The sequence below is a fragment of the Vulpes lagopus genome, chromosome 4, assembly GCF_018345385.1.
Source record: "Vulpes lagopus strain Blue_001 chromosome 4, ASM1834538v1, whole genome shotgun sequence".
Taxonomy (NCBI): Eukaryota; Metazoa; Chordata; class Mammalia; order Carnivora; family Canidae; genus Vulpes; species Vulpes lagopus.
In genome coordinates this window covers 131,350,920-131,375,209 of record NC_054827.1, presented here as the reverse complement: position 1 = coordinate 131,375,209, position 24,290 = coordinate 131,350,920, and the positions used below count along the sequence as shown (strand labels likewise).

The 24,290-nt window shown below is 49.8% G+C and overlaps 1 protein-coding gene across 2 annotated transcripts in view; it reads left to right on the top strand.

Annotated features, from left to right (window-relative positions):
- CRMP1 (collapsin response mediator protein 1) overlaps positions 1 to 23,628 on the top strand; it is a 72,431-nt gene extending 48,803 nt beyond the window's left edge. For both annotated transcript variants that reach the window (XM_041751286.1, XM_041751287.1), the window contains exons 6-14: positions 624 to 704; positions 6,317 to 6,385; positions 7,621 to 7,741; positions 10,680 to 10,836; positions 12,107 to 12,248; positions 13,115 to 13,285; positions 16,710 to 16,889; positions 19,911 to 20,076; positions 22,576 to 23,628. In XM_041751286.1, coding sequence (XP_041607220.1) covers positions 624 to 704; positions 6,317 to 6,385; positions 7,621 to 7,741; positions 10,680 to 10,836; positions 12,107 to 12,248; positions 13,115 to 13,285; positions 16,710 to 16,889; positions 19,911 to 20,076; positions 22,576 to 22,667 — 1,179 coding nt within the window. In that variant the 3' untranslated portion in view covers positions 22,668 to 23,628. The remainder of the gene's footprint in view (positions 1 to 623; positions 705 to 6,316; positions 6,386 to 7,620; positions 7,742 to 10,679; positions 10,837 to 12,106; positions 12,249 to 13,114; positions 13,286 to 16,709; positions 16,890 to 19,910; positions 20,077 to 22,575) is intronic.
- Positions 23,629 to 24,290: the final 662 nt, after the last annotated feature.

Below are 24,290 nucleotides of genomic sequence, written 5' to 3'. Positions count from 1 at the left end.
AGGGTGGGGTGCTGTCTCGCATGCATACAGAACCAGGGTAAAATGCAAGAGGCCCAGGAGAAGGAACGTGGTGGCTTTGGTCCTCACCTCGGGCACCTGTCTGAGTGCAGATCCTCTGCAGATGGGAAGAGGGCACGGGCAGCAGGCAGGGCCTGCGTTGCCTAAATAAGCTGATGGCTGGCAGGGTGTGTATTATCTGAGTGTTAGAGCTATTACAGAACTCCGCCCACAGCACAGGCTGAGCACGCTCAGTTACCCAGTGTCGGCGGAGCTGAAGCCAGCTTCCCAGCACACTGTCCCCAGCGGTAATGCAGGCACTTCAGTGGGGCAGAGCCACCACCAAAGCAAAAGGCACAACGCACACCAAGGCTGAGGGCATTTCGGCCTGGTTCTGCTCTACCCCCAGCCTCCTGCTTTGGGATCCAGAGCGCATCAGGATCAAGGGGAGAGCCTTTCCCAGGCTTACCTGGTTGAGCAGGCATTCCATCGGTATGAACGGAGCAGCCGTGCTGCCTCTGCAGGGGCCGGTGGGCCGGTGACACTATGAGCAGAAGAGCTGTCTTTGCAAATGCTCAGCCTATGATATTTTTACCACCCCCCCCACCCCGTTTCTTCTCCCTCAGCTCTATGAAGCCTTCACCTTCCTGAAGGGTCTGGGAGCTGTGATCTTGGTCCACGCCGAAAATGGAGACTTGATAGCTCAGGTGAGTGGCATGGCTGTCCACCGTTGCCATTCCGGTCCACGTCCCCATTGCTGTCACTGTGTGATCAGAGGGGTGGGGGCGTCGATAAGCGAGGTGGCTAGGCCGTGAAGGGTCCAGCCGAGAACTGAATGGCACATCAGACACTCCGAGGGTGAGTCACACTCATACCATCCACGGGGGGCTTTCTGCAGGCCGTGTTGCCTGTTGGCTCAGCTTCCTCACGTGTGCGGTAGGGTTGGTGTAACTGCCCTGTGACCCTCTTGGGGCTTGCATGAGGGACAGAAAAGGATTAGATGGAGACGCTTTGCAAACCTGGGGGAGGCTGGAGGTGAAGCATCTGGAAGCTGGTATTGCTCATTATCTCATAGGCCTGGGGAGCGGGTATAATGGCCAGAGCCCAGGCCCCTTCGCCTCCCAGCCCTCTGACCTCAGGCAGGGAACTTTACCCTGTGAGGGCTCCTGCTCTTCACCCAGAAGCACCTGCCTCATGAAAATGAAATGATATCATGTATGTGAAATCCAGTGTCTGATACACAGTAGGCTGTAGCCATACAAAATTTTGGTGAGGGAGAGACATGACCCCATTTTGATCAGTCTGGCTGCAGGATGGAGAATTTGATGGGAAAAGAAATAGACTCAGGGTGACCAGCTAGGTTGTGCTCCTGCAATTCTTAGAAGAAATGGAGACGGGAGATAGAGGAGGTGGAAGGAGTGAAGTGTGTGAGGGAAGGAGCACAGTCCACAGGTCTCATTAATTGACTGGATGGAGAAGAAGAGGGGGAGGTCAGGGACGGCCACTTGGCCTCTGGTCCAGGGGTCATGATGTCACAAAGCAAGATCAGGCAAGATACAGGAGAACATTTGGATGCATCTAATTAGAGTAGTGAATACAAGGCATGATGCTATGGACTTTATATAGTGATGTTCACAACTACTCCATGACACAGACATCCCCATTTTATAGATAGGGAAACCGGGGCTCAGATGTGAAAAGTTTGTTCACTATAACATGGGGCACAGAGCCGGGATGAAAGGCCTTTCTGGAGCACAGCAGGGCTGCGCCACGATGGCTAAGCTTGAGCTCTAATGCTTCACTATGAACGTTAGCTACTTGCTTAACTTCTTAGTTGGGATTATACAAGGGTGTGAATGCCAGGAAGTGAGGATCACTGGGGGCCCTCTCAGAGGCTGTCTGCCAGTCTGTCCTCTGACCAGTGATTGGTGTCCCGCTCACATGCAGAGCACATCCATCCCCTTCCAGGGTCCTCCAGAGCCATCACAGCCCCAAAGTCTGGAAGTGTCTAAGTCAGATCTAGGTGTATGTAGATGAGGCTCCTTGGGTTCCTACAATCTGGAGGTCTCCGGAGACAAAGAGGCTAGTTATCTGCCTCCCCTCAACATACACTCAACATACAGCATACAGCAATGGGTGGACATTCCTTTTCAAGAGGGGAAAACAGAAGGCTTCAGGATTGGCCCAAAGCTGTTCTGAAATCCTGTTGGGTACATGTTGGCAAGTCCCCGATTAGGTCTTGGAGCCTGAGAATAGTTCTGCATGGCTCTTGGCTCCACCTTCTGGACTCTTGGTTCTGTCCACCCACTTCCATCATCCATCCTTTCCATGAAAGATAGCACATGCTTGTCACCGAACCTGCTTCCTGCCCAGTGGAGTTTGGAGGTCTCACTGCCTCCTTTCATACCATTCAGCCCAGACTGACAGTGTTTTCCTAAGGTGGTCCTCCCAGCTTTTATTTGCTCCTTGGGAATCCATCAGATAAGAGACACCCACAGATTTCTTCCAGGTAAGCCCACTCACTCCTACCCTGCTCACGCCCTGAGCTCTTGTTAGAGAGGCTCTTGGGGGTTCTCTGTCAGCCTCTCTAAAGGGCCTTTCTGTGACTGATTCACCTTGGAGGCACTAGCCTCTCTTTCCAGTTCTTCACCAATGTTGGGCCACACCCCAGCTTTGTCTCTGGACTACTATCTGCGGCTTATGTCCTAGATTTGATATTTTCTCAGAAGACATTTATTTTAGATTTTTAAAAAAGATTTATTTATTTATTGGAGAGAAAGAGAGAATGAGAGAGAGAGAGAGAGAGAGAGAGAGAGAATGAGTGGGTTGGGGAACAGATGGAAAGGGAGAGAGAGACTCTCAAGCAAATTCCATGCTGAGCCTGACACGAGGTTTGATCCCAGGACTGAGATCATGAGCTGAGCCAGTCAAGAGTTGGACGCTCAACGGACTGAGCCATCCATGTGCCCCGTGAAGGCATGTCTTAACTGCATTATCTTTTGCTCTTTGGAGAACCAGATAATTTTCAAGGCCATCATGACCTAGTTCCTTCTTCTTCTTTTTTTTTTTTTTTTTTAATTTTATTTATTTATGATAGTCATACAGAGAGAAAGAGAGAGGCAGAGACACAGGCGGAGGGAGAAGCAGGCTCCATGCGCCGGGAGCCTGATGTGGGATTCGATCCCAGGTCTCCAGGATCGCGCCCTGGGCCAAAGGCAGGCGCCAAACCGCTGCGCCACCCAGGGATCCCTACTTCTTTTTTTTTTTTTAAAGTAGACTCCATGCCCAGTGTGGAGCCCAGTGTGGGGCTTGAACTCATGACCCTGAGATCAAGACTCAAACTGACATCAAGAATTGGACGTTTAACCTACTGAGTTACCAGGCACCCCTGTCCTGATTCCTTTTTAATATCCCTTGCTTCCATTACTCTTCCTCTCACATTTTATTCCAAGCAGCAGCAAGGAACCAGCCAGAACCCCCAACAGCTCACTGGGCTGTCCTCCTGGCTCAGTAGGCCCGTTTCTGCTCCCACATCACTGCAGAGGGCAGTGCCGTTGAGCCTTCTGCTCTGACACAGCAAGCTCCAGCTTCAGTAACATCCTAGCTCACTTTTGAGCTCTTACTGCCAAGCTGCTCAAAGTCCAACTTTCTACTGACAGTTCATTCCAGGCTACTTTGGGGACTGTTTTCTCCAACACACACCTTGAAATTCTTCCAGTCTCCATTCACTGCCTGGCCCCAGGGCCACTCCCACAGCTCCAGGTGGTTGTTATGGTAACACCTACTTCTGGGTACCACCATCTACATTGGTTCTCTGTATAACAACATACCCCAAAACTTAACATCTGAAAGCAATAACCATTTATTATCTTATGGTTCCATGGGTCTGGAGTCCAGATGTGGCTTAGTGGGGTCTATTACAGGCTGCAGTGAAGATGTCAGGCAGGACTTCCAGTCCCACTCAAGTGCTGGTCCTCAGGATTCAGTTCTTTGCAAGCTCTCAGACTGATAGCCTCTGCTCTTGGTGGCTAACCATTACCCAACAGTTTGCTTGGTTCCTTGTCGTGTGGGCAGCTCCAGTGGGGCAACTGGCTTCCTTCCAAGTGAGCAAGTGGGAGAACAAGGGGAGGATGAGCAAGGTGGAGGTGAGAGTCCTTTGTGACCTCCTCTCGATAGTGATACCATCTCTTTAGTCCATGTTCTGTTCATCAGAACCAAGGTGCTAGATCCAGCCCACCTGCAAGGGGTCACACAGGGTATGGGAGGCAGGAAGTGGGCCCGTTGGGGGCCTCTTAGAAATCACCCACCATATGCATCTGTTTTGCCTAGTTTTGAACTTCATAAAAATGGAACAATATGGTATTTGTTCTTTTATGTCTGGCTTCTTTTGCTCAAAACAGGGTCTGTGAGATTCCTCCCTGTTGTCCACAAAACAACAATTTTTTTTCTTTTTTCATCCCTGTAGAATTCCAGTGCAGGAATACGTCATAGTGTATTCTCTAATTAATGGATATTGGGATAGTTTCAACTTTGGGACTATTAGTGTAAAAAGCTTCTGTGAGGGACACCTAGGTGGCTCAGCGATTGAGCATCTGCCTTTGGCGAAGGACGTGATCCTAGGGTTCTGGGATCGAGTCCAACATCGGGCTCTTTGCGTGGAGCCTGCTTCTCTCTCTGCCTGTGTCTCTGCCTCTCTTTCTCTCTCTCTCTCTGTCTCTCATGAATAAATAACTAAAATCTTAAAAAAAAAAAAAACTTTTGTGAACATTCTTGTTCAGTCTTTTGTTAAACCTGTGTTGGCATTGTGTGTGTCTACCCAGGAGTGGAATTGCTGGCTGGCGGGTACACGTATATTCAACTTCGGTTGTAACTGCTAAACCATTCTCTAGAATGAACCAACCCTACACGCCCATGAGCAGCGTGTGAGACGTCCAGCCAGGAGTCTCAGCATTCCTTACTGCCCACGTAGGATTTAGCTTTCTCAGCTCCAATAAATCTGTTACCTTTTGCTCATCTGCTTTCCAGTTTCCAAAATTTTGTTCTTACTGTCTTCTCTGCATTCTTGTGGCTTTTGCAGACCTTTCCTGTGGAGTTTTCAGAAGGGAGCAAAAAGAACGCATGTGCTCAGTCCGCCATCTCTAACTGGAAACCCGGCTCCAGTCTTTTCTGTGATCTGTGCATTTCTCCATGATAGCATCTTGTGTCCTTCCTCCCTCCTCCCTTCTTTGTTTCCTGCCTTGTTTCCAACAGAAATAGTAACAGACGGTTAAACAATCTTGCAGAGGGATCTCTCTCCATATTGTGAAGTCATGGTGTAAACAGTGTGCAGAAATGCTCTGTAAACAGCATCTTCTGTAGCTGAAATCCAGCCCAGCTCTTAGACCTTGATGTTGCTTCCAGTTTACATTCTTACAATTCACTCAAACTTAATAACCAGAGGTGCAGTTGAAATCATGTGGGGTTTTTTTTCATGGCTGATAGGGCTGGGGGCTCATGTTGGAGATGTGCCCAAGAACGCTACAGAAACTGCACCAGTGACAATTAGCACAGCTGACATCTGGGCAATATAAAAATTTTTTTTTGAGAAATTATAGTATTCCTTTGGCAAGGAAAGCATGAAGCAAGTGGGTTTGAATCTGGGGCATTAGCACAGGGAACAATTTCCAGGCTATATGACAAGCTTGAGGGAGAGGCTTCCTGCTAGAATGACAGACGCCAGGAAGAGGGGTAATGAGAGCCCGCTGCCGGTTAGCAAGCTCTGCTGTACACAGGTCCTGTGCGGGCATCTTACACATGCGCCCTCACTGCCTCATTGTAGAAGCTGTAACATGCAGGCACTCTTGTCCCCAGCATGAAGAAGAGGAGGCTGAGGCTAGAGAGTTTAACCAACCTGCCCAAAGTCCCAGAGATGGCCAGTTCTGTGGCTGGACTCCAGTTTAGGAATTTTGATTTCAACATTCTTACAATACCCAAACACTACCTTTCTTACCCCAGGAGAGGCCTGCAGCAGATTCAGAGACTGGCAAGGCAGTAGGTGGTCTTTAGAGCTCATCTCTTTCCGCCCCCACCTGTCACTGGTGTTGGGGCACCGAATAGAGAGCAGGTGTAGGTGTAGATATCCAGAGTTGCAAGGGCGGAATGGGGCAGGTGTAGTGGAGGAGTCGAGAAGCGCTGGATCACCCCACAGCCCAAGTTGGACTCCTGCAGACCACTCACCCTCCTGGGACTCAGCTGCCCATCTGCCTAACCAGGGGGCTGGAAGACTGGCCTCTCCCGGCTGACATTCTACAGTCTCTGACTCAGCGCTCTTGTCTTACAGGAACAGAAGCGGATCTTGGAGATGGGCATCACGGGTCCTGAGGGCCATGCTCTGAGCAGACCTGAGGAGGTAACAGAGCCTCCCCTGGGGTGTGACTGACCTCTCTGAAGGCCCCCCAGATGCTGTTCCAGCTGGAACAGCCGGGCCAGAGCCCTCGTCTCCATCCCCATTCCCCTGACATGAACATCCCAGCACACATGGCCTTTCCTGGGGTCTGCCCTCTTGACTTGGGAGCCCTGGGGCCTGGGGATCAATCAGAGAAGCCAGGGAAAGGCTTATCCCAGGGCCCAGGAGCTTCACCTCAAGGCCCCACAAACAGTTCAGTGTCATAACTGGATAGAAGGATCCTCACCAAGGACCTTGTATATTTGGTGATGGGAAAATGAAGCTGTATGGTCAAGACTTAGAACTGACAAAACAACTTCCCCTGCAAGTTGCCCACTGTGTTCTAAGACCAGAGCATGGATGAATATCCCTGGGAGTGATGGGCAGAGAGTGTGCCTGTGTGTGTCTGTGTGTCTTCTGTGGGTCTGGCCTTGTGCTGGATGCTGAGGACACAACACATGAGTTGATAGACTCTTTACCCTGATCTGGTGCATTGCTCTGCATGGGAGCTCCACGACCCCTGAGGGGTGTTCCTGGTCCCTTGTGAGATCAGGACAGACCTGAGACAGCGTTTACAAACCCTTCTAGCATGTGGACATTGCCCTGTCTCCAGGTGTGTGTCCAGTATGTCCACCTGGGAGAGAGGGGTGGGGACCCCCTTGGCTGCACTCAGATTCAGTGCCAGTCCCCAACAGTGGGACCATCACCAGACTGGAAATTAAAAACAAAGCAATACAAAACATGTATCTGCTCCTTTTGTTTGAAAAGCACAGGTCTAGAGGGAGCAGAGACCAAGCCAAACAGCAAGCGGTTTCTCGTGGCTGTTGAATGCACGAAGGAACGTATGTTGGACACATGCGTTCACTTACCTCAGGCGTTTATAAGTAATGGGCGATTTTATGGGCCGTTTGATGCTTTATCCTGCCTGGCCTGTCCCCTTCTAACAGAACATGCAGCATACTCCCAAGCAAGCATAATATAACTGCCTTCCAGCCCTCTAACCAGATACGTTTTGACTTAGTTTTTCTTTTCTTTTTAGAAATTAATATTTTTCTCCTTTGATGCAATAGATTTGCCTCTGGCCATACTTAATTAAGGAAAACTGAAGGACCTTGGTTTAGGGAGAGCCCTGGGGACCTCGGGGGGTGGTACTGCCTCTGCTCCTCCCTCCTGTGACCCGTGTATTGCCGTGTCCCCAGCTAGAGGCTGAGGCCGTGTTTCGGGCCATCACCATTGCTGGCCGGATCAACTGCCCGGTGTACATCACGAAGGTGATGAGCAAGAGCGCAGCGGACATCATCACCCTGGCCAGGAAGAAAGGTAGGCAGCCCAGCGCCTGGGCTTCCTCTGGGGCAGCTGGGCCATAAGGAAGGGAATTGTCCATTGTCCAGCAGGGTCAAGTTCACTGGTGGGGTCCCTGCCCAGGGCAGAGACACCCTGCCGGACACCAGCATTCTGAGCTCCATAGGTGAATTATCCCACCTTGTGGGACCAGATGAGACCATGTATCTTATTTTATTATTTATTTTATTTCTTTTTATTTTATTTTAATTAATTTACTGAGACAGAATCTTAAGCAGGCTCCACATCCAGCATGGAGCCTGATGCAGGGCTTGATCTAAAGACCCAGATATGACCTGAGCCGAAATCAAGAGTTGGATGCTCAACCAACTAAGCCACCCACATACCCCTGAGACCATGTATTTTAAAGAGCTCTGCATTGTTCCAGTTCTGTTCTGGGTGTCACTTCAAGTCAGTGATGGGGCCAGGCTGTGTCAGCTCTGGGATCCTTCCCACCCTTTTTCTGGTCCCCTCTGGGTACTTATTTCATCCTGGGTCCCTTGTCTAGGGCCCCATGGTTGGTGCCTGCATCCAGGGCCAACTGGGGGTCTGCACAGTCTTGGCTGTGGGTTGGGAAGGAAGAAGGTTTTTGAGAGCCAGAGGGTCTGGGCACAGCCCCGTGCTGGACATCAGGTGAGTGTGGGCCAGGAAGCCAGCCACCCAGCTCAAAGATGGATGCAATACTTAACCACTTGAGCGTCTGCTGCTTTGTCTCTGAATGGACCTCATGGGCTCATAGCTGTAAAGTCCTTGGGGAAACCCCAGGGCTCCGTGAGTGTTGGCTGATACCCTTCTCAGCTCCAGGTTGGCCATTCATGTCCTACCTTGGTACCCTCTCCTCCCTAGTGGGGCCCCAGTACCAGGCTGCCTGCTGTGCTGAGGACTGTTGTGAAAGCCTCAGTGGGTGTGTTCTATCTGCAGGAGGCTCAGAGCAGGGGCCCGAGTGCAGGCCTCAGGACTTCTCGACAGGTGCACAGTCCCCAAACAGTCACCAGACCAAGAATGAAGAAGGTCCCCAGAGCAGCTTCCTTCCCAAACTCAAGGGGAGAGAGAGAGAATGACAGACAGAAGAGGGGTAGAGCATGTTATACAAAGACAGTGGCTGGAGTCCTTAATCTGGTGGACATTCGCCAAGGACGTTCACCACCTGGACGAGGCCGGACTGTTCCCTCTCTGTGTCATGGGAGGCTGACCAGGGAGTTATGGGTCAGTGCAGAGGGCCAGACAGAAGTCAGCAACAACACAACAACCATAATTGAGCATCCACTGCATACGTCATGCTTCTTATTTCTCCCGGGAGCCCTATATGCAAAGTATTACTAACTGTATTTTAAAAAATATCTTAAATACTATATTTTAACGTAATATATATACAAACTGTTATTTCAACATGTAATTATATATAAATATCAGATATTTTGTGTTATTTTCTGTGTGCTGTCTTTGAAATCCAGTGTGTCTGCCACTGTTAGAGCACCTCTCAATTCAGACCAACCCCAGCGTCCGGTGCCTGACAGCCACATGTGGCTCCTGGTGACCGTGTTGGACAGAGCAGCTTTGACCCTTGTTCTGGTGTTTTTAAGGGAAAACTGACAAACAGAGGCATTAAAAGAGAGTGCTCTCGTTTAACGCAGCTTGCTTAGGACTGGCTCCATTTTAAGGATAAGGAAACGGAGGCTCAGAGCAATGACAGGAAGCTTGAAGTAGTCGTGAGCACGCAGGGGGCTGAGCATGCAGGTCCCAGCTACACGGAGGGATATGGTGAACACCAGTCACATGTGGCTGTTTCGATTTAAATATTTTTAAGAAGAATTTATTTATTTGTTTATTTATTTACGAGAGAGAGAGAGAGAGGGAGAACACAAGCCAGGGGGTTGGGAGGGGCAGAGGGAGAGGGAAAAGCAGACTCCCTGCCATGAGGGAGCCCGAGGGGGACTTGATCCCAGGACCCAGGGATCATGACCTGAGCTGAAAGCAGACGCTTAACCCACTGAGCCACCCAGGTGCCCTGTTTCAATTTGAATTAAGTAAAATTAAATACAATTTTAAACGCCTTCCTTGGTTGTGCTGGCCACAGTGCACATCTCGAGAGGCACGGAAGGCTAGTGGCCGCCGTCCTGGGCAGCACGGGTACAGAACATGCCCATCGCTGCAGGACGTGCTCCCGGACAGCCAGATCGCCGGAGCTCAAAGCTGCCACAGCAAGGTGGCCTTGCGCAGCTGTGGCAGTGCTCCTGGCCTGTGTCGGGCAGCATCTGTCCACGGGCGGATCTGAGGCTCTGCCTGTGGGCTTTGTTCTGGCCTGCTCCCCGGAAGGCAGCCTGGGATTCCGAGAGTGAATGCTCTGGCGGCAGCCCTCCCGCGGTGGGTTGGTGGATGCACCACCCAGCTCCCTCGCCCTGTGGGTGGCACGGTCCCGAGGTGCGGTCAGCAGTCTCCCCGAGGCCCCAGTGGCCCCGACCCCGACCTGCAGGTGCCCATGGCCGTGACTTGGTCATAACTCACCTGTTCTTGACGTCTTTCTCTGTCACCTCCTCAATCCCCCGCCAGTGCTGCCTGGAATCACCTCCCAAGTAAGACACTTGAACTTGACTCCTGAATTTGAAGATCTGCTTCTGGTAGACTCCACACTGAGACAGCACATCCCACCCTGTGCCTGGACTGACAGATCTGCCAAAGGGCGTAATGGTCCTTTCCAAATCCCAAAAGCATTACCAGTTCGGGAGGTTGCTGGGGTCAGCTGGTGCCCAGTGCCTGGCAGCAGGAGGTCACTGGGCTGTGTGGTGATGCAGGGAAGAAGGGCAGAGAACCTATTGCTCCTCAGAGCATCGTTCTCCTGTCTCTGATCCTCTGACTTTCATGCCCCCAGACCGTCCTCAAAAGACCATCACCTTTGACTGTGTGTTTGCCCCTGCAGGCCCCCTCGTGTTCGGTGAGCCCATCGCTGCCAGCCTGGGGACTGATGGCACCCACTACTGGAGCAAGAACTGGGCCAAGGCAGCAGCCTTCGTGACCTCCCCTCCCCTGAGCCCAGACCCTACCACACCTGACTACTTGACCTCCCTGTTGGCCTGGTGAGAGCCGAGGGGGTGGCTAGGCGATACTAGGTATAGTGTAGAATATTGGGAAGCACCCAGGATTAGAAACGAGAATCCAGATTCACCCTGTATTTGTCACATAACCCAGAATGGCTTTTTGCTTTGGTTTACTCATTGGCAAAATGGAGGAGAACATAGTACCTACTGTGGAGCTGATTGTGTGACATTGAAAGAAAATGGCCTAGAATCTAGGGTTCGGTAAATGCCTACTGTTACTTGCAAAGCACCTCCTGGGTACCTACCTGCACACAGTAGGAGCACAGCCACCTTGGTCCCTTCCCTTCTATTGGCCACCATGAGGGAAGAACACTTAAGCCGTAAGAGAAGGCTAAGTGGTGAGGTGTGCAGGCCGCCCTGGAAGCAGAGGTACATGCTCAGAACCAGGAAACTTGGGGGAGGCAACATCAGGCCAGGAGCTAGAGGATTAGTAGGAATTCGCTGGATTGGGGATAAGTCCAGGCTTCTGGTGTTAGCCTTGGAGGAGCCCCACGGGGGTGAGGATGTGAACCTACCATGGAGATTTCTTTCTCCCAAATGGTGCAGAAACCCTTGACTTGACTATCCACAGGCTTACTCATCGTCTGCAAACTGATGTCTGGTGGGCAGATCCAAGTCCAGACAGACTCCCCATCTCCTCCACAAAGCTGCTGCTCCCACAGTCTTGCCCATATCTGAAGATGGCAGGAAACAGGCCAAAGGCCCCAGGATCTGACCACATTTTGCCCCCTTGGCGATGACTGTCATGGCTCATCTCCAATAGGCCTGTTTCTGTGCTCTTCCTTCCATGCCCCTAACGTGATACAGTCTATACCCAACAAGCACCCAGATTTTAAAACCCAAATCAGACCAAGCCACTCCTCTGCCTGGAGATTCCCAGGATCCTCTTCTCTTAGCATTGAACACAAGTCTCCACAACATCCCCCAAAGCCAAGCCTGATATGGCCTCACCCCCCATTGAACCTCACTTGGCACCTTGTTTGGGTGGATGCCCACTCTTCCAGGTGAGGAAGAGGAGGCCCACCTGGGGAGTCTTATTCAGAGAGCCCAGAGCCCACACTGACAGAGCCTTTTCCCAATAAGACACAGGCCCCCAAAGGGCCTTCCAGTGTCACTCACTGATACCCATGAAGTGCCCCAAATCCCTTCCCCAGAATCTCTTGGGGTTTTCATTTCACAGCGTACATTGGGTGCCTGAAATTCAACCTGAAACTCAAGTCTGATCCCCACCTTGTTTTCATCCTTGCAGTGGAGACCTGCAGGTCACAGGTAGCGGCCACTGTCCCTACAGCACTGCCCAGAAAGCAGTGGGCAAGGATAACTTCACTCTGATCCCAGAGGGGGTCAATGGGATAGAAGAGCGGATGACTGTTGTCTGGGACAAAGCAGTGGTAAGGTGTTCCTTGTTTTTCTATCCCCAGGAACATTCTAGAAGCTCCCTGCCTGGCCCCTCAAAAGCTAGCACTTTGTGCATTGCTGGTTGTCTTTTATTTTAAGATTTATCTATTTGAGAGAGAGAGAGAGTGAGAAGAGTGAGTAGAGAGAGGGGCAGAGGGAGAGAATCTTGAAGCAGACTTCCCTCTGAGCATGGAGCCCAGTGTGGGGCCCAGTCCCACCACCTGTGAGATCATGACCTGAGCTGAAACCAAGAATCAGACGCTCAATCAACTGAGCCACCCAGGTGCCTCTGCACTGCTGATTCTTAAAGCTCCTCCCTTCCTTGCTTTGATGCAGGTGCAGAACACACCAGGAGGGCATGCGAGGAAACGTGTCTCTTAACAAAGCAGCACAGACATGACAGCTCCCCTTTATTCTTTAAGGATGCAAAATATTTTCTTTAGCTTTGTTTTGACCACATCTCAGTTCCTGTAAAGATGACTTTGTAAACCGTGTGTGTGTTTGGGGTTGAATACAGAGGGTGCTTGTCGCGTCACAATAGGAAGCCCCAGGTCACACTCTGGCCCCTGACTTGAACCTAAGATTTTTATTTTCTATTAAACTTGGACCCAGTGAGACTGACAAGATGGTGCAGTGGTTATTGAGCAGATGTCAATATACCTCTGAGCGGTCAATTGCACTTCTGTTCTGATGGGGCCAGGCCTTTGTGCCCTTTCATGATGGCCTATTTGCAGCGGGGGAGGAGAAAAATCCAGACTTCTCTCAAGGACTCCTGTTGGCAGGTCTAGATTCGTGCCTGTCTGCTCTTCCCCCAGCCCTGTTATGGGACATTCTCCTCATCTGTGGATCTTGCCTTTAGGCTACTGGCAAAATGGACGAGAACCAGTTTGTTGCTATCACCAGCACCAACGCAGCCAAGATCTTTAACCTGTACCCCAGGAAAGGGCGGATTGCAGTGGGCTCAGATGCTGATGTGGTCATCTGGGACCCTGATAAGGTGAAGACCATAACAGCCAAGAGTCACAAGTCGGTAAGTCCTGGCTTGTCCAAGATGCTCCTGATTTGGATATGCGACCTTTGCTTTGTAACCACCTTAGAAGCCTCTAGTTAGAGATGATTTATGAAGTTTCTAACCAGAATGTGATCTGATATCTGACATAACTCAGTCATTCACATTGCTCTGCCAGTTGGAGGGACTGGCTTCCAGCAGATGCAGCTAAGCTGCTGATGTGCAACTGCATGTGTTCTCTCTCTCCCTCTCTCTGCCTCAGTTTCTCTCTCTCAGTGGGTCTGCCCTAGATGCATGCAGTCACAGGCTCAGAGGAGAAGTATTAGGTCCAGGATTATCTCTTCATGGATATTAACACGTTCTCCATTTGTCAGTGTCAGTCTGTCTTTTCCAGGATACAAAAGAACTGAAGAATAATAACTGCCTTCTGGGGTGGGGACTAGGGACCTGGGGCTCCCAGATGGGGGCAGCAGTTTTGTTTAATTGTTGTCCTTTGTACTGTTTGAATTATTACATCGTTCACATATTACATATCAGAAATGAAAGTTTTTAAATCTCCATGTGGCTGTGAGACATCGAATGTAGCATCTGTAGGGGATAAGCCTGAGCCACATAAGAACTCTCCATTTAGGAGCGCCACATGGCACACGCCAGCATGAGGAGTTGCGGGCCATGCAGGACTGAGTAAGCTGAGCTGGGAGGTTGGCCAGTTTCAACTGGTAGGGCCTGCTTCCTCACCACCTTTTGGGCATCACATACCCCATATTTGGGCTTTGGGCTGTAAGTCACCACGCAGTGGGTCACTTTAGGGTGATACTGGAAGCATTAGATTAGGAAATGTTATAATTGAGAGCACACCATATGCCTGGATCCTGGGAGGCAGCTACAAACCAAGAGTGTGGCTCAGTATTAGCAGCTGTGTGTGGATCTAATTATTTCCTGAAACCCCAAGGATACTCCTAAAACCCATCAGAAGTGGTAAGAGAACCCATTGGCTGATTACAAATCAATGTAAAGAATCAATAGCTTTTCTATGAAATAATTCAAAAACACTTTGAAAAAATAGAATGGAAATCAATATCTTGTTTCTAGTAACAATAAAAACTAAAGACATATAAACACAAGTTCTTTTATGCTAACATGATTCAGTAGAGTGAACATAGCAATTCTTGCTAATTTAATCTACAAGTTTGAAGTTTTCCCATCAGAAAACTCAATGGAATTGTTGTTTAGCTAGAAAACAGAGGTCCTAGGTGCTAAATGTGAGGATAGTCAAACATTTCTAGAAAGCTAAGGGGTAAGCCCTGCTCATCCCAGTTCTAAAAACTGGTTGTAGAGCTACAACTGTTAGGGCAGTTTGTTGTTGGCATGGCAGGGGGATAGCCAGGCAGTAGCCTGACCACACGTAAGAATTTGGTTTACAATGTGGAGACCATTCAGATTAGCTGGACAGAGGTGGTTATCAGCTGGTGGGTCCCAACATCTGGCCCCGATGGCCTGACCTCTGCTGTGCTGTTTACCTCAGAATGGATCAAAGGTTGAAATGAAAGTTACCAAAGGCCTAGAATAAAGGATGTTTTTAGAAATGATAGTTTTGAAGGGGAGAAGATCTTTCTAAGCTAGACACAAAACTTAAGAAAGTGTAAAGGGGAAGATTGGCCTGTGTGGGCACCGTGTACAAATTAAAAACCCCTCTGTATGGCATAAAATAATATGCCATAATAATAATTATTATTATTATCTTATATGAGATCACAAGGCAGAGGACAGACAGCCAGATGATACTCAGGACAAACATAAATTCCTTAACATCAAACGTCTAAGAAACCAGTAAGAAAAATACCAAGTGCCTAATAAATAGTGTACAAAGACACAGTTACACAAGAAGAAGTATACAAACAACTTATATACCTTTAAAAACAGACCAGTCTCACTTATAATTAACCAAATCCAAATCTCAAGAGTATGGTGCTATTTCTCACCCATGCAGCGATTGAGATGCTGGTGGTTAATGGGATGCAGGTGGGGTCAGGTCACGGGGCACAGGCAAGGGAGGACAAGTCTATCAAAGTTAAAATCCATTTACTCTTTAGCGCCAAACTCTACATCTAGAAAGATGTCAACACATGCCAGTGTGGACACACAGAAGCGTAGTTCAATATGGGTTTTAGCAAAAGCAAGGAAACAATCCAGTTATCAATCTCTGGGAATGATACTACACTGCCATAGGAGGTAATATGGCTCCGTGGTTTAGAGTGTTAAGATTTTTAATTCAGGTACCTGTGCCCATATGGAACAGTCTCTGAGCTCAGGAGAAAAAATTCAGGTGAAAGCCATCAGTACAGAGCTCCTGCAATGTTGAGACAGTTATTCATGCTCAGAAAATATCTGGGGGCTCAGAAGAATATCTTTAAGGCAGATATTTCAGTCTAAGGTAGAAGAGAGACCTACTTTTTAAAATCAAAAATCGTTTGTGCTTTTTTATTTTTCTTCTATCGTGTAGATGACCTACTTTTTAAATAAGAAACAGCTGGCTAGTGGTAGTTACATTCCCTTTAGGGATTATGAAGGGAATGTGTTTTTTTAAGAACGTGTTTTGTCATTCAAATTAGCAAAAAGAGAGTAAGGGAGGTGGGAAAGAAGGGAGAGAGGAAGGGAGGGTGGGAAGGAGTGAGAGAAGGGAGGGAGGGAGGAAGGAAGGAAGGAAGGAAGGAAGGAAGGAAGGAAGGGAGGGAGGAAGGATAAAAGTGACCACACTCAGAGCTGGAAGGGAATCCATGGAACATGAAATCAATGAGGTATCGCTCTGCCCCATTGCCGACATAATTTCAGTTGGTCTGATGCCTTTGGGAAGTCACTTGGCAATATGCAACAAGTACCCTGAAAAAGCTCATGACCCAGTAACTTAATTATAGAAAACTACCCTAAAGAAGATATATTTTTTTAAGATTTTATTTATTCATTCATGAGACACATCACACACACACAGGGAGAGAGAGAGAGAGGCAGAGACACAGGCAGAGGGAGAAGCAGGCTCCATGCAGGGAGCCCGATGTGGGACCCAATCCCAGGTCTCCAGGATCACGCCCTGGGCTGAAGGCGGTGCTAAACCGCTGAGCCATCTGGACTGCCCAAGAAGATAGTTTTTTTTAAGACACAAAAATGCCCATTGTAGTCAGAGCAGCCACATTGCCAGACAACAGGGGGCACCTGTTCATGTTTGTGATGCCTCAGACATTAATTGGGTCTATGAAACCACCCTTAGCCTAATGCCCAAGGGCGAGGGTCAGTTATGCTAATGAAGACACGGAGAACGGACTATTGCATTGCCCCAAAGGAGAGGTTTGCAAGGGGCAAGTGCTGCAAGTGCCCCAGGAAGCCGTGGGGGAGCCTCAGGGCCCATGCAGAAAGCGGCAAGGGCACAGCTGTGCTTCTTGCCGTGCAGGCGGTGGAGTACAACATCTTCGAGGGCATGGAGTGCCACGGCTCCCCGCTGGTGGTCATCAGCCAGGGCAAGATCGTCTTTGAGGACGGCAACATTAATGTCAACAAGGGCATGGGCCGTTTCATCCCCCGGAAGCCTTTCCCCGAGTATCTCTACCAGCGTGTCAGGATCAGGAGCAAGGTGAGCGGGTCCAGCGTCCGGTGTGTGCAGAGTTCACGAGTCACGGCCACGTCAGCATCCCTTTCCTCTTGTGTCGGGTGAGCCGTGACACTGCCCTGCCCGTGTCTCGGTGCTGGAGTGCAGGTGCCAGGATTTTGCAGGCTGTAAAGGGGTGTGCACTTGAGGGATGGGAGGGTGGTGGGGGTAACACTGACTGAGCTGCTCTGGGGTGCACATCCCACATCATCTCAGGGGCCTCACCTCCTGATCTTTGAGTGTCAGGACCTTCCTGCGGATCAGGAAGAAGTGCCTGCAGTGCTTGGAGCAGTGGACTGGCCAGCATCACACAGCTGGGAAAGCCAGAACCTATTAGGCTTTGTCCTTCTGGTAAAAACAAACAACCCCCAGCACACCAGAGGGATGGCAAAACTGCATCTCATGCCCTTCAAACCTTCCGTCTTCTCTCCCTGCCCTCCCTACCCTTCCGTTCTGCATCTCTTTCCCTGAAGAGTCTTGGCAGGGACGTGGGAGGCCCAGGCAGGCGTCTAGCAGGCGCCAGCCCTTCTCCAGCCCAGCTCAGAGGGAGCTTGCTCACGCTTTAGATAAACTCCCACCTCTGGGCCCATCGTCTTCCCTCATTGGGTCCCTCCTGTCACCATGACCAGCTGCTTCCCACACTAAATGGCTGATGTTTGCTGGAAAGGCCAGCAAGTGTGTGTATGTGTGTGTGTGTGTGTGCATAGGTGTATGTGTATGTGTCTGCATGCCGTGTCTGTAGGTGTGTGTATATGCCTGCATGTGTGTGTCCATGAGTGTGTACATGTGTGTGTGCATAGATGTATGTGTGCATGCCTACATGTGTGTGTGTACATAGATGTGTGCATGTCATGTGTGCATATGCCTTTGTGTGCACACACAGATGTATGTGTACATGTGTGCACACTGTGTAGGTGTGTGTACATGCCTGTGTGCATGTGCACATGTGTGTGTAGATGTATGTGTACATATGTATGCATGCCATGTGTGTATATGCCTGCATGTGTATGCAGAGGTGTGTGCATAGATGCATGTGTACATGTGTGTGCATGCAGTGTGTCGGTGTTGTATTTGCCATGTGTGTGCGCATGTGTGTACATAGATGTATGTGCATATGTGTGTGCATGCAGTGTATAGCTGTGTATATGCCTGCATGTGTGCACATGTGTGCATGCATAGATGTATGTGTACATGTTATGCATAGTGTGTGTATATGCCTGCGTGTACGTGCACATGTGTGTGTATGGATGTGTGTGTACACATGTACATGTGCCCACCTGCTGTGTATGGTCCCACTCTTCCTGTGCTTCTTAAATGCCGCCGCCACCACCACCAATTTTGATGGAAAAGCCCAGAAACCTCCTGGCACCCCCAGACTCTCTCAGGCTCACATTATAATGCTTAATGTCTTTCCATGTCCTATAAGGTGTAGCACCCCGGGTCAGACATTCCAAATTGTTCAGACGTTGCACGTCAGATGGGGAAAGGACAGACACAAAGAATAAGCAAGTCAGATCTGAGAGATGGCCGTGGAAAGCCGAGGGGGCCGAGAGACCACAGCGGCTGCTAGAGACAGGAGACTTGTGTAAACTCCCAGCTGGACACCTGCTAAGGGGCGCAAACACATGTTGGCCAGCTTCATTTCCTTTACATGGGTTTGGACCTGAGGCCTGTAGTTAGCAGCCATGTCTGTGAGAGCAGGTACCTGGTACCTGTGTGAGGCCGTCACCTGCAGTAGCCAGAAGGCCGGGTCCCCACCCAGGGCTCTCCTTCCCCACATGCCCGGGGGCAGAGGATAGGAGCCACACCATGTGAGGGACAGGATATGCCCCAGACCTAGCTGAGTTGAGCTGAGCTTGGAGTAGGTCCCTGAAGGGTGTGGGGAGGTGGGGAGGCAAGCTTTGAACCAGCCGGCACTGAGGGAAGCCCCAGAGGTGCAGTAAGCAGGTATTATGAAAAATAGACCAGAAAGGTGGCCAGACACAGTAGTCTGGGATGGAGGGCTCCCCTGTGGCAATGCTCAACCCGTGGGATAGAGACCCTGGTCCATGCCCTGTCCCCCAGAGGGTCAATGCAGGTGTGCATTTCCAAGTTCCCCTGAGCTGGCCGCCCTCAGAGGTGGCCCCGTCACCCCACCATGTGCCCAATTTTCTTCCTTCTTCTCCCCCTCCTCCTTTCTGGAATCACCTCCCAAATAAACTAGCTGTCTCCAGATCCTTGTCTTGGGCTCACCTTCTGCAAGACCATAGACAATTCAGTGGTTCTTGAGGGGGATAGTGGGGCATGTCAGGGAAAGTGTTCTCCTCTTGAAAATGGGTTTAGGGTCCACCTGTATGAAGCTCTGAGTGTGTGTGCGTATATGCATGTATGTGCATGTCTTTATATGTGTGTTGGGTTATATACATGGGGGATATGTGTGAATTACGTGTGTACAGATGTATATGTGGAGCAAGTGTACACATGCATACAGGGTGTGTGTGCACATGTGTATGCACATGTGTGCATGCATTACGTGGAGTGAGTGCATGTATGTGGTATGCATACGCATGTGAATGCATGTGTGTCTGTACATGTATGTGGAGTAAGTGGGTGCATGCACGCAGGGTGTGTGCACATGTGTATGCATGTGTCTATGTACGTGTGTGTATGTGGAGTAAGTGGGTGCATGCAGGGTGTGCACATGTGTACACATATGTTTGTACATGTGTGTATATGGAGTAAGGGTGCGTGCATGCAGGGCATGTGTGCACACATGTATAGACGTGTGTGTGTGTATGTGGAGGAAGTGGGTGCACACATGTTGGGTGTGTGTGTGCATGTGTGAGTGTAGTAAATGGGTGCATGCATGAGGGGTATGTGTGCACACATATGTATGCATGTGTCTGGGTGAATGCACCCGTGTGTCCCTGAGCTGACCTCGGGTCACTGGCTGCAGGGCTCCAGCCTGCCTGAATGGGAAGGCACAGGTGCATCTTGCCCATCGGTCCCCCTCCCCTCCCTCTGTAGGTTTCAGGGTTGCAAGGTGTTCCCAGGGGCATGTACGACGGTCCTGTGTACGAGGTGCCAGCCACACCCAAATATGCAACTCCTGCTCCCTCTGCCAAGTCCTCGCCTTCCAAACACCAGCCCCCGCCCATCAGAAACCTCCACCAGTCCAACTTCAGTTTATCAGGTAAGAGGCTCCCCACGCCCACGGCGCTTCCCAGCGGACCCCGCAGGCACTAGCTGAGAAAGCAAGGGGTGGGTGGGGAGCCCCATCACCTCTCCTCCCGGTGCGGCAGAGCGGGCGGGGGAGGTCAGGAAACAGAGGGAGCCCACAGGGGCTACACAGAGATACCTGACCCTGGCTATGAAGTCTGCACAAAAATTGGCTCATCCTTAAGCACACCTTCCCTGTGAAGCTGCCCGTGGTCCCTCGGCCCCAGGGACGCTGCAGTTTCATCAGCTCGTCACAGGAGGGCAGACACGCACACGCCGGGGAGGCTGAACTGGAATTCTGTCCCCCAGAGTATTCGAGGCATGTTTATATACCCTGGGCTAGGAACTAGGAGTACGGTGATGAATGAGACACAGCTGGGCCGCCCCCACTTTTGCTCCGGGGTCAGCAAATGTCTTAAAGGACCTGATCATAAATAGTCTAGGTTTTGTCAGCCAAGAGGCAAAATTTAGGGTATTAAGTAGCCATTTCAAAAGCAGCATTGAAAAATATTTTTAAAAAACGTAAAAAACTATTCTTAGCTCATGGACTATACAAAAACAGGTGATGGCCAAGCTTTGTCAATCGTCCATGGTTTGCAGACTCTGATCTAACAGGAGTGAGAGCCATTTAAACAAAAGCTGGTATGTTTGGCAAAAGAGAGTGGAGGGGCAGAGAGAGATGAATATCCATTTAAATTGTGGGAGCATATATCGGATGAGTGTCTGTCTCAGCGATTATGCAGTGGGGGGACATAAGCTGTGGTGGGGCATGGGTCCCCAATGCAGCTCATTTTACTTTCCATGAGCCTACATGCAAGACTTTCTCACACACTGAGTGTGATTCCAGTCTTTAAAGATAACTAGTAATTTTTCCACAAATGGATCCACAACACAACTCAAGTATCTCATCTGATGCTCAGTCGACAGAACAGGGACTGGACACAGTCCCAGGACAAGGCCCCTGGGTGGGGTTGCATGGAGTTTGCAGACTAGGCCTCTCTTCTCAAGTCGTGCGATTCACCATTGCTAGTAAATACAGAGGGCAAGCCCCCTCTCTCGTAGGACTACAGAAACACTGAATAGAAAGTCTGCTGGAAGGGTCCCACCACTGCCACCCAGTGCCCTGGTTGGTGCTCCGTCTCTCCCAGACCCTCCGCACCTCCCCTGCCAGCTTCTAGGCAAGTTAACAGGTGACTTCGCTACCAGCACCATAGGCTTTCTGACATCAGGAATGATTTCACAGATGCCTTTTAAATATCCGCATGATGTCCCTTTATAGAGGTGCAGCGTGATTTACTGCACTAGTGTCCTTTTGCCCGACAGGTGTTTGCGAAGTAGCTGACCTGTAACCAGCAAGATGGGGAGGATTATGAGAGAAATGGGCATTAAGCACTAGGCCTGACTTCTGGTTCTGGAACTTAAGGAAGTTCCTGGTTTACCAGAAAGACCTGATATCTTCCAAGGGGACCATGAGAAAATCAGCACACCACGCCACGTCCATAGTGGCTTTCAGGGATCAGACAGTGGCAGAGATGGAAGGTACTCCACCTACGCTGCTCTCACTTTACAGAAAAGGAAGTGAAGGCCACGGGAAGGGTGGGTCTGATTCCAGATCACCCGGATTCCAGACATGACTTGTACTGGAACCTATCTCAGGACTGGACCCCGGAGCCCTCTCACGCTAGCTCTCCTTTTTACCTTTGTCCATCAGTCACTAGTTATTCACTGAAGACATATTTTATTGAGCACCAGGCCCTGGGCTTGGTGCTGGAGCTTTAAATCTAACTGCAAAAGAATGTGTAAGATTGGAACAAATGGTTGGCTTTGCAGATTTAAAACAAAAAAAAAGTGATGTCTCTCCTTCACGCAGATCTGGCCATTGCAAACCAGGTGGGTAGTTCTGAGCTCTGAGTAGTTCATACGCACACACACACACACATGCACACGCACACATACGTGCACTCCCATGCATACCGTACATAAACACCTTTGGAGCATCAGGCTCTGCTGTGTGTTGTTTTGACTCCTGGAGAAGCAGGGGCTAGGGAGACAAACCAGTTGGGGCTGGAATCCTAGTCCGCCCACCCTCCAGCTCTGTCCCCCAGGGTGCATGACCTGAGTATCCGATTCCTTGTCTGTAAATTTGGGGTAAAAGCACCCCCTTCATAGTACTGCTGTATACCCTAAACTCAACCATGTATGTTAAAGCATCAACTCTGCCTGCACACAGTAGGCACTCTGTTCACCGGTCTCAAGAACATGGAGCCAGGCAAGAAATAGTGCAGGGTAGTCAGGGCTGCAAGAGGGTGACCCCAGGGCCTGAGAGCAGTGAACCCATGGATGCTGGGGAGCCGTCCCAGAGGTGAGCCTGGGTGGAGAGGCTGGAGGGCGTGTCCGGACAAGGGCTCGGCATCCCTGCCCTCTGGGGCAGCAGGTGGAACCTGTCAGAAGTGAAGGGCTCCGTCTCTTTCAGGTGCCCAGATAGATGACAACAATCCCAGACGCACTGGCCACCGCATCGTGGCACCCCCCGGCGGCCGCTCCAACATCACCAGCCTCGGCTGAAGGCGACGAGTGGATGGATGAGCTAGGAATAATGTCCATTCCTTTCCCTGTCAGGGTTTGGGAAACCCACAGTTTAATTTGGTACTGATGGGGGGAAAATTGAATGATGTTCTTTCCTCTTTTGTTTAGGAAGAAGTGGTACTAGTGTGGTGTGTTTGCTTGGAAACTCCTTGCCCCACAGTTGTGTGTTCATGCCGACTCCACCTCAGAGCATGGGGTCTCCATTTCCCTCCTTAGTGAACACAGGTTCTAGCATCGTCTTGTACTGTCCCCTCCACTTCTGACTCCACAGGCTCCATGATTCTCGGGGTGGTTCCTTTGCACCCTTGTAGCTGTTCTAGGATAGTTGATGCATGTTACTGAATTATGTATGCAAGTCTGTGAGTGCATCTGACGGAACATCGCCGAGGACCAATGTAGACACAATGCCGAGACCTCAAGCCCTCAGGGGCAACTCCAAAACTCAATGCGAAGATGTTTACTCATTGCCCCCACCCCAAGTCCATGCTTAGAAGGCAGCCTGCCCCACCCCTCCCCACCCCACTCCCATTGAGAGAACCTTCTGTGAATTCTCAGAGAGGCAGGGGAGCCTTCCAGTGCTTGCAGAGAAGCATCATCCACGTCCTGTGTCAGAAACCCTGGTCTCTGTGGCACTTGTGACTTGCCATGACGTCTTCTGGTCTGTGTGTCCTTCCAGCCAGCTCCGACTTCGGGCCTAGCCAGGTTCACACTCAGAAAGGGGTCTCCCCACCCCCATCAGGGCTGACAACAGTGGGGCGACAGCTGCTCCCTGTTGCCCCACTCCTGGTCCCTTCGAGGTGGTTGACGGGGCAGTCAGATTTTTAAAGTTTTGTACAAAGTTTTCCTTTGTAATCACCCCCATTTTTACTTAACAACTGACTTATTGTGGCTCTTATTTCTGAATTCAAAGCTTGTGAAAAAATAAAGAAAATAAACAGCCTGCTGGTCCAACTTGAGTGCTTTCATTTAAGGGTGGCTGCTTGGTGAGGTGCAAATGCTCAGCACTCTTCCTCATAATGATTGGAGTTGCTTCCCAGGACTCACTCTCGGTAGACACTGGGGGAAGCAGGGGAGAAAGGAGAGGGAGCCAGTCATGAGGTGTGGAGTGTTGATCTCAGACCCAGAAGTCATAGTGGGAAAAGTAGGTGGCTTCTATTTTTTATTTATTTTATTTTATTTTTTATTTTTTAAATTTTTTTAAAATTTTAATTTTATTTATTATTTTATTTTATTTATTTTATTTTATTATTTTTTCAATTTATTTTATTTAATTTTAATTTTTAATTTTTTTATTTTTTAATTTATTTTATTTTATTTGTTTTGTTTTATTTTTTTTATTTAAGTAGGTGGCATCTATAACATGGTTTGAAAGCACACGTCCATTCCCTCCTGCCTGGCCCATCCTTGGTGCACTGTCTTCTTGTAGGTTACAGTCTACCTCAGACTGAGAACTCTAACCTTCTAAACATCACATTTCTTCCCTCTGGTTCCAGGAACAGATGCACATCATGAGGAGTAAAAACTCAAAGTTGCTTGTCCCAATTTGCCACTAGTAGTAGTGATAGTGGTGATGATGGTGATGTTGGTGGTCATGATGGTGGT